At 37.1% G+C, this 16,561-nt stretch overlaps 1 protein-coding gene across 1 annotated transcript; it reads right to left on the minus strand.

Annotated features, from left to right (window-relative positions):
* Nucleotides 1-4,673: 4,673 nt before the first annotated feature.
* On the minus strand, nucleotides 4,674-6,846 carry LOC111883514 (pentatricopeptide repeat-containing protein At4g02750). The gene has a single exon (XM_023879836.3). The coding sequence runs from the start codon at nucleotides 6,744-6,746 to the stop codon at nucleotides 4,821-4,823; it is 1,926 nt and encodes a 641-aa protein (XP_023735604.1). The 5' UTR covers nucleotides 6,747-6,846; the 3' UTR covers nucleotides 4,674-4,820.
* Between the last annotated feature and the right edge of the window lie 9,715 nt (nucleotides 6,847-16,561).

The following is a 16,561-nucleotide window of genomic DNA, read 5'->3' on the forward strand; positions in this document are numbered from 1 at the left end:
TTTGCGGTCGTAATCACATAGGGTCGTAAACCCTATGGCCGTGAACTCCTAAGGTCGTGAACACCTTGGCCGTAAACACCATATTGTGGCCATACTCCCCTTGTACACAATCATTTGTGATTTATACCCTTCCATTCAAGTGTATCCTAGTCCCTAAGGTGTTTTCCTTTCATTATTAGTTGTATAAACACTAATTATATACATATATGTGTCATTATATGCTTATTAGGATCCGTTGTGCTCAAGTCTACACTTGTCACTTAGCATCCTACAAACCGATCTTTCATTCGTATAACTCACTGCAGGTGAGTTCATACCCCTTAAATTATCTTTTAAATGATTTTAAATGCTTTATTGGGGAGGGGGGGGGGGTGGGGGGAATACATGTAGAAACATTATAGTTATTATATCAATCACATGTGATTGATAACTATCAAGCAAATGGCTTTCTTATATTTCAAAACCATGATACCAAGCAAACTGCTTCAAATCATTTTATAAACTCTTTTACGTATTAAAATCTTTATTTAAACTCTCTTAAACTTATACTTTATCAAATCCATCTATATAAATATAGTTATATAAGTAGGATTGAAAAGACTTAGGACTGATATCTCGCCTTAGTTCTTGTTCCTTGTTTGGTTGTGGACTTAGGGTATTGGTTGTTTGTCCGAAGGTCGTTTGAATCTTAGTTATATATTATGTGTATGTATATAGATATTAAAGTTCTTCATTCAGTCCAATACCTTTGGGTAGCAAAGGTATACAAACATATTGATTCATAAAAACAAATTTCTAGTAAACAATAATAGGTATAGTTTAGGAAGTCACTAATACTATTTCTAGAACATTGAAACATACAAGAGTCAGTTGATACATGAGTCAGTTGAAACATACTATAACGAGAAACAACACATACTATACACTAGAGAACATATTATAACGAAAAACAACACATACTATACATTATAGGACATACTATAACGAGAGACAATACTTACTATAAAGAGAAACAGATAGAACATATTATACACTAGACAGAAAGAACATTCACTACACTAGAACATACTATACAAACACAAGAATACTATAACAATAATGTGAGATACTACTTCATGGTTCGGCAATATACTGCTGCGTCACGTTTTGTATCTAGAGTCTCCAGGATGGAAAGCGTGAATTTGTGTATGGATCTATACGGGACCGACCCTCCTACACCTTGCTGCTAGCTACAGTGGGACCTGCAGGTCTACGGGTGACGAATGTCATATCATTTCGACGTCTCGAACGTTGTGTTATACTAGTCGATCAAGTATGGTTACAATCATATCACATTTTACCTTAATTAACAAACTGGTTTAAGGTAGTTAGTACATTGGTAGTTACTTATATACAATACTACTGTACACCGTTATGTAAACTAATACTACTGTACACCGATTGCATTCACATTGTGATCTTCTCACATAAACGGTAATGTAAACTATATTTTGGTAATGATAGTCATACTTGGGAAAGATACACACTTTTACAAACAACACAACACACAGAACATTTGGGCCTTGGTAGAAGGCTACTTTTTAGTAGAAAATATAGGATTTTCTAGGAGATAAAAACAATTACTACAAATACTTACAAACATTTACAAACACTTTCATACAAACAATGACACTAAAATACTTATGAACTCACCAGCTTTAATGCTGATCTACTCTTTCAAAATAACTTGTATTCTCAGGTCACCATTAGACAGGTATCGATGACCAGGTTTTGAGAAGACGGAGCTTTCAAGACTCGTCTTTATTTTGATTATTCATTTTTTTGGTGTCTTATAAACTATATACAGAACACACTTGTATTAAATTATACTATTAATGCAATGGATGATGTTGTTGCTTTTTTACTATTATGTATTGTTGTGATACTATACATGACGTCCTCCGCCCCTGAACGTTTCCGCTATTTAGGTTTTGGGGTGTGACATCTAGGCGCCCAAATCGGTCAACGAAAGTCAAGGTAATTAAAAAAAAATTTAAGGGCAAAATTGTCAAAATGTAACAAATGCTTCTAGGGTTGCTTCCGATTTCTCAATCGATATAGTAAAAAAATCGACATTCTCTCTGCCTCTCTGGACACAAACCATGAATGAGAACGAACAAAGGGAAATCGGCGCATGTGCTTCTTCCGTCGACTTTAGCTTTGGCCTCTCACGCCGTCGACTTTAGCTTCGTCCTCTGGTTCGTCATCTCATTCAAGCAACGATGTCGCAGTCCCCTTCACACTAAATTCGATTTCGCTTACATGGTTACATCTAATTAGTTTTTTTTATCTGTAATTTTAGGCTTTGTGGATGTGACGACAACCTGATTCCAACACTGTCCGCCTGTTGACCTGATTCATGATATCATCGACGACCTTATTCACACTTTACTGCCTCCGTTCGACCCTCTGCCCCTGCCGCCTTATTGGAAGCAAATCTACACAGAGCCCTATTAGCAAATCTGCTACGAGGGTAAGCCATCTCTTACAAATTGCTTTTTCAATCTTAGTTTCATGTTTCTTAGTTCTTTAATCTCGATACAGATTGGTTTTATGCATGTATGGTGGCTTAGATGATTAGGAAATCAATCAATTGGTGTATGAAACCATCTGCCCACCAAGTGTTCGATGAATTACCCGAATGAATCTTGTAGTCTTGATTATCAAAGCAAGGTATTGGTATTCATGGGTTCTTGATTAAAAACTTAGCAATAAATATGTATTAGGTTTAACTGTTGTTGCTGGAATATATACTACATATAAGAATGGATTGGTTATGCATACAAACATTGATAGACAAACATGTAGTATTAATTGATTGGTGAAATCATGCCTCACAAGAACAGATTGTGCATTGTAGGACATAAGAATGGATTGGTTATAAACTCAGAATGAAAGTGTTAATGTTGATCAAGTGCAACAACATGCTGACAAGGTGAAATCATGCCTCACAAGAATGGATTCTTCCTGTTGTTGTTTGATAACTTAGATCCAAATGTGGTAGTTGGTTATTTAGATGTGATGTATTAAGGATCAAAGAGTTTTTTTTTGTAATAATAGTTTGCTGTTATAATGTTATCTTTATTAATTTTTTAATACTTTTTTAATTGATATAATATTATATTTAATGTTATATTCTTAGGATTAATGTTATATTTATTAATTTTTTTAATAATTACGGGTCCCCGATTAATCTTCGCCTAGCCGATTAATCGCTTGACCGCAGTCCACCGCCGAGCGATTTCTGCAACCTTGGGCGTGACCTAGTATTCTACCAAGAACAAAAAAAAGAGGGCTCAAATTTTTTTTTCCTTAGGTTATCTGTTGTTGGACTTCAAAGATATGGGGAAAATGGTGTGATTAGATACTGAACCAGAAATAGAAATAACAAAGGGGAATAAATCAGTTCGTATTTTTGGTTGACACTTTAAGATTAGAGGAGAAAAACAAGGAACTCATAAAGGATTCAATTTCTTAATGTCTTGTGCTTTTTTTTTTGGGTTTCAGATGTTTATTCTTTTAATAGTTTGGATTGTTATTGTTTTCAATTTTTAATGGCCAAGTATTTTGGATCTTGTTTTGTTGTTTAATTTTTTAAGGTTTCAATTGTATATCGGTATATGAATCAATCGTTTACTTTAATTGGTAGAGTAGGTTATTACCTTAAATTTACTTTTATTCGAATATGATTCACAATAGTTTTTATTGTTAGATCGCTTCCAATCTTTTTGGCTGGCTTTATTCGGTACTTAGAAGCTTAACTTTTTAGATATATTGTACAATACAATTATGCTTTTATTGGCTTAAATACAATTATGCTTTTATTGGTTTGGTTGGTTTTGCAAAATAAAGGTCATAACTTACTAGTTACCATACTAACAGTCAATAATTAATATGATTGTTAGTAGTGAATATGAATATATCCAGTTGCAAGGCTCTATGCAATGTTGCTAACATGGTTTTGAGTGTGTAGCTAAGACTAATGTATCTCATTATGAAAAAAAAAATCAATTCAGAAACTATTATGATATCTAGAATAAATGGATTAAGCAACTACTAATTACTAATATGTTAATGGTAAAAAAAAAACTTGTCATATTGTTTGTTAAACTGTTTTGCTAAACATTGGTGTGTTGTAGTCATAGTTTATAAAGGACATTATTGTGTTGTTTTGCCGGGGACATGAAAATCTATTGGACTGCCCTGTTTGTCATCATCTATTGTTCACACACATGTCTTAAATTAATAAGACACCAAGAAAGACATTTTCTAATTAATTGTAGAAAATAAACTTGTATGGAACTGGTGAGGAGTGAGGGATCTACTGAGACCGAGCCAGCTTCGCTAGCCGATCTGTCAGTTCTATAGGGTATGAAGCTCACTGTCCTCCACTTGCCTAACTACAAGAGATTCTAAATCGTATCTCACTCAATGGTGATGCATAGCGTCATTACTGAATCCTTTCATTGACCTTTCTATCTTGTAGGTTCCACTAAATCGTCACTCGTACTTGTGTAATGAGGTATGCGAATTTTTTTATTATGTTTAAATACGTTGTATTGTTTTCCCTTGGTTATAATTTATAAGTTTTAGTTTACAAAAAATAAAAAATTAAACACATTAATAGTTCATTAGAAATTTAGAACCCAAACAAGACTACAATAAAAAAAAATTTAAATTATTTTTAGAAAATACATTTGTCATTTAATCAAAATTTGAAACTTAAAAAAAACGATTAAGTCACTAAAATTTACATAAACAAACATGGGTTATAAAACTTTTCATTTCATTCCATGATCCTCAACTTCCATTTCTTCACGAATCAAATCCAAAATAAACTTTACTCTTTCACAATTTAAATACTCAAAATCTCCCATGACAAACTCATACACCACACACTCTAACTCAATCCAACTCGAACCTCTATTCTTCCTCACCCGATTCCCCCTCATCACTGCCCTCACTTTCCCAACATTCTCCCACTCCCCCAAACCCGCATAAACATTCGATAAAAGAACATAATTCCCTGAATTCTCCGGCTCAATCTTAAATAACTCACCCGCCGCCACTTCCGCCATCTCCACATGGCGGTGAACACCACAAGCCGCCAGCAAAGCACTCCAAACCGCAGCTGTGGGTCCCACCTTCATCCCACATATTAAATTATAAGCATCATGAATACACCCACTACGCCCTAATAAATCAACCATACATGCATAATGTTTATCTATCGGTTCAATCCCATATTCATTTTTCATTTCTTTAAAATATTTCCACCCTTCATCAATAAGGCCTCCATGATTACAAGCAGTTAAAACCCCTATAAATGTCGCCCCATCGGGGGTTAAATTGTCTTTTTTCATTTTTTCAAATAATGAAATCGCCTCTTGACCTAACCCGTGATTCGCATAGGCTGTGATCATGGTAGTGTAGCAATACAAGTCTTTTTTGTTAATTGTTTTGAAAATATCTATAGCCTTTTTAATGTTTCCACATTTTGCATACATGTCAACTAAACTAGTGGCTACGTGTAAATTGGAGAAAAGATCGGGACCCACGTAGTCACGGATTGCTGACTCAGCAGCATCTAAAACGCCTAACTGTGAACAAGCTGAAATGACAACTAGGATAAAGGTTTCATCTGGATTAATCGATTGTTTTTTGAATAATTTAAGCAACTCTAAAGCAGTTTTTGGTTCTCCATTTTTAGCATAACCCCCAATCATTGTAGACCAAGAAATTAAATTCTTTTCAGGCATTTGATCGAATAAAACCTTTGCATCATTGACATTTCCAGATTTCATGTACCCATCTATCATAATTGTCCAAGAAGCCACATTTTTACTTGGGATTTTGTCAAAATAGTTTCTTGCAGATTCAAGATTTCCAATTTTACAGCATCCAGAGATGATTAAATTCCAAGATCCAAGATCAGAGAAAGGCATTGTGTTAAAAATATAAATAGCATTGTCAATGTCACCATAGTCAACATACCCAGATAGCATCACGTTCCATGAAGCTAAATCTTTAACAGGCATTTCATCGAACAGGTGGCGTGCCTCTTTCATGTCACCAAGTTTCACATATCCATGTATAATGGTGGTCCAAGAGATGACATTTTGATCAGGCATTTTACTGAATAAGTCACGGGCAATGTCAATTCTGCCATTGTTGCAATATCCGAGTATCATTGAATTCCAGGAGACAATATCCTTTTCATGCATCTCTTCAAAGAGACATCTAGCCAAATCAGTTTTCTCACATCTCATAAAAAAATCAAGCATAGAATTTTGTACCATTATATCTAAATCAAACCCACATTTTATCACAAATCCGTAAACCACCTCGCCATCTCTTAATCTGGCTTCTCTAGCTAAACCCTTGAGCACTGTAGTTATAGTGTAATTCACAGGCGCGACAGAATCTCGAAGCATTCTAAGGAACAGCAAAAACGCTTGCGAATAGAGTTTGTTTTCGACATGCCCATGAATCATGGATGTCCATAGGAAGACATTTGGTTGGGATATTTCATCAAACACCTTGTGAGCAACGTGAGCGGATCCAAAACGGAAGTAGAGACGAATAATCTTGTTGAGCACGATGTCCGATGTAGCAAATAAACCGTTTACTAGAAGCGAAGCATGAACAGATTTTAGCGATTTGAGGGATTTGCAGCTATAGAGAAAATTTAAGAGAGAGGATTTCATTTCATGGCGCCAAAAAAAGTACGCATACAACGGTCATCTGACACGAACGAACCCCCAACCTGGCAGTGCTGAACTTATGGACTCTCCACAATCGGATCCTTTCTCCTATCCTTTCGTATTTTTAAATTGTGAGATCATGTATTTAATAAATTCATTTAAAAGAAAATTTAAATATAAAATTTAAAATATTTGAAAATTTTGAATTTATAAGAAAAATATTGAATTATAAAAATTAAAATATTTTTTTCTTTTCAATTTAAACATATAATTTAGATATATAAATAAAAAAAATTAATGAAACTTTAATTTAGAAATTTTGAAATTATAAGGAAAGTCCATCGATTGAAATTAATATGTATTTATTATTATATTTAAATAATATGTCGAATTTAATAAAATAGAAAACCATAAAGTGACACGTAGAATAAAAATTTATTTAAAATAACCATAACATTAGATGTTGCAAAATAAATAAGAATATGATATGTGGCAAAAAGATCTTTATTTATTAGGGTAGAAATTACTAAAATATTTATTTTCCTTGGTTGCAAGTGATGTCCAGCCTAACTAAGTTGATGCACCGAGTTTTATACCTATATGGAGCGTGAGGTTGGGAGTTTGATTCCCTTAAACTACCTCTTGTGGTGCCACATATGGGGAATTTTTCCCTATTAATCCCTATAGGGGCCGGGTTTGCCATGTAAAGGAACTCGAACTCGAAGTGCCAGTTGAAATATTGTGAGTAAGCTTCCACTTAATTCGTTTGTCGTTTCCATAAAAAAATCTATTTTCCTTACTTACTTCCTTAATTTTAGCCAAAACTTAGGATTTAGCTTAAAATATCTATCAAATATGTGGGTTTAAATTGTCCACGTTTTGACATTAGTATTTGAGAAAAAAATTTCATTATTCAAAACGAAACTGTAGATCTTAAAATGTTTTACACTTTCCTCTAAAAGATCTATTATTTTCCAAATCGTAGACATTAAAATGGTCTATTGTTATGTCAAAGAAACTATTGTTTCTTTTTCTGGCTTTTTTATAACAAAAGTAACCACATTACAAATATATTACATTTTATACGAGCTACAAACAAAAAAATTTACGAAAACCTTAGGTTCATAAGAGAACTACGGTGTACTAGCAATTAATGCACGTTTTGTGCATTGACAGCTTGTACACCGTAGGCTGCTTATGAACCTACGACTTAGTTTTTTTCGTTTTTTTTTTCAAAAAATAAAATGTATGTATTAAATTTCCTCCTAAACAAGAAAAATCAAATAGAAGTTCAAGATTCAGAGACAAACCTGATTGTTCTTTGAAGGCTCTATAGTCAACGGTTGTTGATCGTAGGTAATGCTAATTACCTACTGTTTGGGTGGTTATGTTCGGACGAATGCTAACTTTTGGCTAAAAATGGATAAGACATTAGGAAAAATGGCTACTTTAGTAATTATAACATCCCAAAATCATACACCGAAAAATACAACAAATTTGTTTTAAATCAACCATAGTATAAAATATTCTCAACATCAGAGTAAAATCAAATGTCAATGCAGAAATGAAAAAAACATTGATGTTGTGCGATCACGTCAGACCCTTCCTTTTCGAACTAGAAGTAACTGAAAATGTTAAACCATAAAATTGTAAGCACAAAGCTCAGTAGTTCCCCAAAATACCACATACCATATAAATGAGCATAGTCCAACATATAATAAATTGGCCCAACCCAACAAATATAAATGGGCTCAACCCAACATACAAATGGGCCTAGTCCAACATTCATGATAATAGGCCCAACCCAACATACAAATAAGACCAGCCTAAAATATTAATAAATGGGTCCGGCCTAACATACAAATGGGCCCAGCCCAACATGTAAATAAATGGGCCCCCAACATATATAAATGCAAGAGTCGCAAAGACAACTGTAACGCCCGCAGATCCGGGCTATTCAATTTAGAGACGATAAACGTCGAAAATGACTTTTTGATGGAAGATTATTATGAAGGAGTAATCTTAACTAAGTTGTAGTATATGTTACAAGGATTCCGTACATATAAAGAACGCTGAGATCCGAGTTCTAATGTAACATCCCAAAGTCAGAATCAAGAGTTTAGGGGGTAAAAGTGTAAGTTGGAAGAAAGGAACTCGGGGGAGGGGGGTAGGAGCTGCAACTCGTCGAGTCTGAGCGGGTGTCGGGCACATGTTAAGTAACCGGACTCGCCGAGTTAGAGGCTAGACTCGACGAGTCCATGCTGGAATGAGAAACCCTAATTCCTGGGGTTTGCATCCTATATAAGGAACCTTAAGCCCCACCCCAGCCTCTTTAGCACCCCCTTTGATGTCCAAAAGCTTTCCCCATCGTTTTCATACCCTAATTTGAGAGTGAGAGGGATTTAAGTGTTTTGTGGAGCTTGGAGAAGAAGGATACTTGAAGCAAGAGTTGGTGGGATCATAGATGAGCGAAGTAGATCTGATTTCTTTGCTTGTTGGCATCAGATTAAAGGTAAAAAGTTGTTACATTGGCTTGGTTGTGCTTAGTTTGTTCAGAATGATGTTTTAGGGCCAAATTTTCATATATGAGTCTCTTTTCGAGTTTTGGGTTCAGATCTGTGGTTGCTACTACAGATCTAGACTGGTCTTGACTCATGAATCTTGAAAGTGATAGCTTTGGGGCTTGTTTGAGAGTGTCCTTGCCTTAAACCTTCATTTTAGCTTGTTTAGAGCTTGATGAACCTTGCATACACATAAAGTTGGAAACTTTACGTGTGAATCTGGCCCTAGGAGTCCAGATCTATGTATTGGAAGCATTAGAATGGCCTGAAATCGTCTGGATGAAGATGTCACATCTGGACTTGGCGAGTCACATGGGTGCACTCGGCGAGTTGTATGAATATGTGCATGGACTCGGCGAGTTGGAAGAACAACTCGGCGAGTCTGTTGAAGATTTCCTTGAACTCGACGACTCTGTTCTTGGACTCGGCGAGCCTGGTCGTAAGGTCCTAACCTTTTTGGTTGAGCGGTGAGTCGGTGAGTCGAGGGACGACTCGATGAGTTGAACAGGAAGTGACTCAGAGTTGGTTGGACTCGGTGAGTCTTGCGGCGGCTCGGCGAGTTGAGTCGTGGATTGGGAGTTTCTGGGTATAGGGACTCGACGAGTCAGCGGGTTGACTCGGCGATTAGAGTCAGTCAGGAAGGTTGAATTTGACTGAGGACTTTGACTTTGACCAAGAGTTGGCCAGTTGACTTCCAGGGGTATTTTGGTGATTATTGGTATTTATTGAGTTCAGTGTTTTGGTATTATCTGTCACACCCCGAAACCGAAGGCGGAAACGTTCCAGGGCGGAGGACGTCATGAATATTGCAACCAATGTACATAGTAAGCGTAGTAAAACACAAAACATTACATTACATAGAATTATTACATTTGTTTGAAACCAAAGTGTTACAAGTGTCATACATATATATCATATGAACAAAAGTTAAGACGAGTCTGATAAGCGCTCCGTCTTCTTCAAAAGATCGCGGGTACCTGTCTAATATGGACATGAGAATACAAGCAATTTGAAAATCAGCATAAAGCTGGTGAGTTCATAAGAGGTTTGTTTTCTGAAAATGTACAAGTTTCCTTTGGTTTTCCGAAAAGTTTGTTATCCAAGAAAATCCCATATTTTCTTATAAGTATAGTTGAGTTATCCGTTTATTATACAATTTGGTTATGTACAGTTTGTTATCCCAGGAAAAACCCTTATTTTCCTGAAAGTAAAGTTCAGTTATTGAATCCAAATGTAATGTACAAGTATCTATCATACTTGTCGTATTAGCTAGGTATTCTAATGTCCCAGTTGTCCTACACTCGAATGTATCCAAAGGCGTGCTTTCATATTCGTATTCCTATTCTTATTCGTATTTGTATTCGTATTCATATTCGTATTCGTATTCGTATTCGTATTCGTATTCGTATTCGTATTCGTATTCGTATTCATATTCGTATTCGTATTCTTATTCATATTCGTATTCGTATTCCTATTCCTATTCCTATTCGTATTCGTATTCATATTCGTATTCATATTCGTATTCTTATTATTCCTAGCTGTACTTTCGTATTCGCTCTGTTCCTAGCTGTACTTTCGTATTCGCTCTGTTCCTAGCTGTACTTTCGTGATATTATCTGTTCCCAACTGTACTTTCGTATTCGCTCTGTTTCTAACTGTACTTTCATATTCGCTCTGTTTCTAATTATGTGTTATTATCCCTTCACTCTCATATCTACGGGGAGTGGTAAAGTTCTAAGTTTAATGTTATTAGTCCTGCGCTCTCGTATCTATGGGGAATGATAAAGTTCTAAGTTTAACGTTTAATGTTATTATTCCTTCACTCTCGTATCTACATGGAGTGATAAAGTTCTAAGTTTAACGTTTAATGTTATTATTCCTTCACTCTCGTATCTACGGGGAGTATATCAAGAACATTTTAAAGTTTTACGATTCATGATTTTAACAACAATGATATGGAAATTCATTTGTGAAATATAAAATATAACATTTTAAAATGAGTTTCACAAATAACATGACGGTTTACTCTACAAGTTGAACGATTGGTTAATACGATTGTCCGTGTTAAAAGCATACGAAATATGAAATAGATCAAATGAAATCATAAGTTTGAGTACAAGATTTCCTTGTACTTTTGCTTGTATTCCCCCCTGAAAACATTGAAAAACATTGAAAAAGAGTAGGGGTATGAACTCACCGGACGAGGAATGTGTCGGCTAGGATGCTAAACGTCAGTTCGGGGCTTGCAAACGCACAAGATTCCTCTGTAATATGAAGAGATACATAAAATATATCTAATTAGGCCTTGATATACTACATTAAAATGAATAAACATTCTGAGGTGCGAAAACACTTCAATTCAAGTGTTTGGAGTGACCCGGGTGGTATCTAAGGGTGTATAGGGCCTAATTATGGAGTTTACTCTTCAAGAATAAGCCCTTAAGGGAGTTTACGGTCCAATGATCATATCCCCATGAGTTTACGGCTGTAAACTCATGGGTGGTGTGTTCTTGGATGCCAAATGGTCTTACAATGCACACGGGAAGGTCCTAGGGTTGATTCCATGGCTTAGGAAGTGAACGGGACTTGAAATGATCTTGGATAAGGAGTTTACGGTTTATGAAGATGTTCATGGGGAGTTTACTACCTTAAACACATGAGTTTACAACCATAAACTCATGTTTGTCCATGATTCATGGGTTTTAGTGGTTGTAGGTTAAGCATACAAAGTTCTAAGTCCAATTCCAAGCCATACAAGGTGTTAAAGGCACTTTAACACTCTTTGGGGGTGTTTATGGTCTAAGGAGGGGTGTTTATGGTCCAAGAATGTTCTTGGGCCATAAAATCAAGTGTGAATCATTTGTGTGTGTTTTGGTGCATCTCATGAAGGAATATAAGGTTCTATGCACTCATGGAAGCTCATGGAAGCCTTTGGAGGTGTTTAAGGGCAATTTAACACCTTAAAAAGGTGTTTATTGTCCATGAATGAGGGTTTACGGTCCAAAAATGTTCTTGGGCCGTAAATTCATGTCCATACCTCAATTGGTGAGATTTTTGGGGTCCTAAGCTCATGCATGCAAGTTTCTAAGCCATAACTAAGCACTAGAAGTGATTTGGAAGGGTTTTGAGGCTTCAAAACCCTCTTTAGGGGTGTTCAAGGTTTTGGAAGGGTTCTTAAACCTTAAACACATGTTCTTGAGTGTTTTGGGTGATTCAAACATAGATTTGCATGTTAAGAAAGCTTAATAACAAGCTAGGATAGATTACTTACCAAATTGAAGCTTGAAAGGGGGTTTTTGGATCAAACTCGAGTTTTTAGAGAGAGAGAGAGAGTAGTGAGAGAAAGTGTTTTAAGAGAGAGAGAAAAAGCTTCAAAATGATGTCACTCAATCCCTTATATAGGGGTTGAGTTTATGGCCCGGAGAAATTCAACCCGATACCGACATTAAACGGAGCTTTTGGTCGTACCCGATTAATTAGCCGTAACTCAATGTGGTCGTAACTAATAATTTTCTAAATAATAATTTGGGATGTTTTCATGAGTTTCTAACGTGTTTGGATACCAATTAAGTCATAATAGAAGTCTCAAAAATAATGACTTAATTTAAAAGCTTAAACGGAAACAATTCGAAAAAGATGAATTTTATGGACGGAAACGGGTTACGGCGATGGAGCAAACTTTGGGTTGTCACATTATCCCCCTGTTAGAGGGAATTTCGTCCCGTAATTCAAATTTTAGATATGAATCAAGGATTTGGAAAGAGATACGGATACTTATGTTTCATCGGATCTTGACGCTCTCAAGTGAATTCGGATCCTTCACTTATCGGGATACGGCTTTGTTTCGTACGTTTAATCCTTCGATCTATGGTTTCGATTGGTTATCTCATGAGGTTTAGACTTTCGTTGATTTCGGTCTCATCAAGGGATTACTAGGGTTTCGTCGAATAGGCATTTCTTAAGGATAGAGACGTGGAATACCGGATGGATGTTGCTAAGTTCTGAGGGTAGTCGGAGATTGTAAGCTACGGATCGATCCTAATGAGGATTTCGAAAACTTCTATGTACTTCGGGTTAAGTTTTATGCGTTTCGAAATGTATCATGCCTTCTTCGCTTATTACGTGACCAAAGAAAATGGTTAGACCGAAGGGCATCACTACATCCTCGTAGTGACCATATCGAATTCTGAATGTTGTTTTGGAACATCACTCTTGTGAACTCGAAGCTGACTGGGTAACTTCTACATCTCTGCTGGAGCCTATCGATGCGGAGATTTGGCTATAGGGTTTGCTCCGGGAATTGGGTCGATGCAAAACTCTACTTGGCGTCCGAAGGGAATTCCCGTGAGCTCTTCGGAAAAGACATCCGTAAAAATTGCAGACTTTGGGGACGCTCTCAAGGTCTTTAACTTCCTGTTTCTCATTGATCACATAGGCTGGGAACTAAGTTTATCGCTAATGCTCTCTTTCTCACCGTTAGCTATCTCGACGGTAAACGTTTCGGTTACTAGTTGAGGACTATGTTTATGAAGATGTTCGAATGAATAGCTAACAGATTAACTTTCAGTACTAGAATTGAAAAGGCTTGCAAGCATAAGGGTTGTCGAAGAGGAATATACCTGTGGCAACGGTGGGATCGGCGGCTTCCTCACCTTGTCCTATAGCTAGGAATCTTCCAGTGTTGCCAGCTGTTGCTGTCTTGGGGCAGTTTCTCTTATAATGCCTGACATCGCCGCAACCGTAGTAGGCCTGACTGATACCTTCTCCGGAGACTTGATTGGTTGGTGTTCTGCAACTTCGCGCAAGGTGACCCTCTTGGCCATAATATTTGCAAAATTTCACATGACAGGGACCGGGGATGCGGTGGTGGTAACTGCATCGATTACACCACGGAAGAATACCGGCATATCCGGTGATAGGTGCTTGGGCTGAGGAACCGACGACAGAAACAGCAGCAGGGGTAGTGGCAGCGTGGACTGCCACTATCTGCTGTTTCTTCGAGAACTCTTATGAAGGGTGACTTTTATCCTTCGTCTCCCAAAATTTTCTTTTCTCACCACTTCTCTCTGTCGGCTCAGGAGTGGTGGCTGCTTCCTCTATGTCCTCACTATGGTCGATCAAGATTTGCGCTAGGCATTTGGCGCTGTCATATGTATCCGACTTCGCTGCTAAAACGTTCCCTTTGGTTGGCTGGGTCAACCCCCAGATGAACCTCTCAACCTTTTTGCTTTCCGGGGTAACCATCCCCGGACAAAGAAGCGCCAAGTCGTCAAACCTTGAAGTGTAAGCGACGATATCGGAACCTTTCATCTTCAGGTTCCAGAGTTCATGCTCCAGCTTCTGTATTTCGCCCCGAGGGCAGTACTCTGCGCGCAGAAGTTCCTTCATGAATTCCCAACCCATAGCATTGGCTACAGGTAGAGTTAAGGATTTGACTCGGTCGTTCCACCAAGTCAGAGCTTTATCGGTGAATGTGCAGGCGGCGAATTTCACCTTGTCGGATTCTGAACAAGCACAGATCTCGAAGATAGATTTGATTTTCTCTAACCACCGAGTTAGGGCAATGACACCTCCTGTGCCATCGAAGAATGTGGGTTTCGCGTTCATAAAGTCCTTATAGGAACACTCCTTCTGGTGTCCTTGGCTACCTTCTTGGTTTTGGGGCTGGGGACCACCTCCTTTCCCACTTAAGCCACTAAGGTTCATTTGCGATAGGGTAGCAGCCACGGCAGCATTGACAGCTGCTTGAAATATGATGGGATCGAATTGAGGAGGAGGTGGTGGCGGAGGAGGATTGTTGTTCTTTGAGCTGGGTCTTTTCCTCGGAGGCATCTTGATCTAAAAAGATCAGGAAAGAGAGGATGGTAAGTCCTCTAAATTGAATCAAGATATATGGAACAGGGGATATCTCATTAAGACAGATATAGAATTCTATTAAACGAGAAGGCAGGAAAGAGTTATCAAAGCAACTAAACTATCGCTAAAGGGATGATTGAGGAGCAACGCTGGAATGAGATCTTCTATAATGGATTTGGCTCGAGAAATACTCCCATATTATTTCATGATTCGATGTGACGACGACTCATTGTTTGGGTATTGGGTAATTTTTAGGCATGCCGCATACCACGGTCACTCCAAAGCACATGTTGGCCATGTCTCGAATGAATATAGTTGGCCAGGCTATATTGATCTTAGACATGACTACATAACTGCCCAGGTTTAGCCGCAGCATACAACACCCATTTACTTATGTTTTGTTCTACTTGTAGTTACGGATTACAACGGTTAGGTATACTTGTATGCTTTTGAAAATACTTATACTTTAAGGTATACTTTTAGTTCAGAGCACTTAGGCCCCTTAGTGTTTATAGTCTTATACCATGTAAGGTTTGGTATACTAGTTCACTATAAACAAGGGCTCTGATACCAATCTGTCACACCCCGAAAGCCAGGGCGGAAACGTTCCGGGGCGGAGGTGACTTCATGTATGTATCACAACCAATGTACATAGTAAGCGTAGTAAAACACAAAACATTACATTACATAGAATTATTACATTTGTTTGAAACCAAAGTGTTACAAGTGTCATACATATATATCATATGAACAAAAGTTAAGACGAGTCTGATAAGCGCTCCGTCTTCTCCAAAAGATCGCGGGTACCTGTCTAATATGGACATGAGAATACAAGCAGTTTGAAAATCAGCATAAAGCTGGTGAGTTCATAAGAGGTTTGTTTTATGAAAATGTACAAGTTTCCTTTGGTTTTCTGAAAAGTTTGTTATCCAAGAAAATCCCATATTTTCTTATAAGTATAGTTGAGTTATCAGTTTATTATATAATCCGGTTATGTACAGTTTATTATACAATCCGGTTATGTTCAGTTACTGAATCCAAATGTAATGTACAAGTATCTATCATACTTGTCGTATTAGCTAGGTATTCTGATGTCCTAGTTGTCCTACACTCGAATGTATCCAAAGGCGTGCTTTCGTATTCCTATTCGTATTTGTATTTGTATTCGTATTCATATTCGTATTCGTATTCGTATTCGTATTCCTATTCGTATTCGTATTCATATTCGTATTCGTATTCGTATTCCTATTCGTATTCGTATTCGTATTCGTATTCGTATTTGTATTCTTATTATTCCTAGCTGTACTTTCGTATTCGCTCTGTTCCTAGCTGTACTTTCGTATTCGCTCTGTTCCTAGCTGTACTTTCATGATATTATCTGTTCCCAACTGTACTTTCGTA

This window comes from Lactuca sativa, chromosome 5 (assembly GCF_002870075.4).
Source record: "Lactuca sativa cultivar Salinas chromosome 5, Lsat_Salinas_v11, whole genome shotgun sequence".
Taxonomy (NCBI): Eukaryota; Viridiplantae; Streptophyta; class Magnoliopsida; order Asterales; family Asteraceae; genus Lactuca; species Lactuca sativa.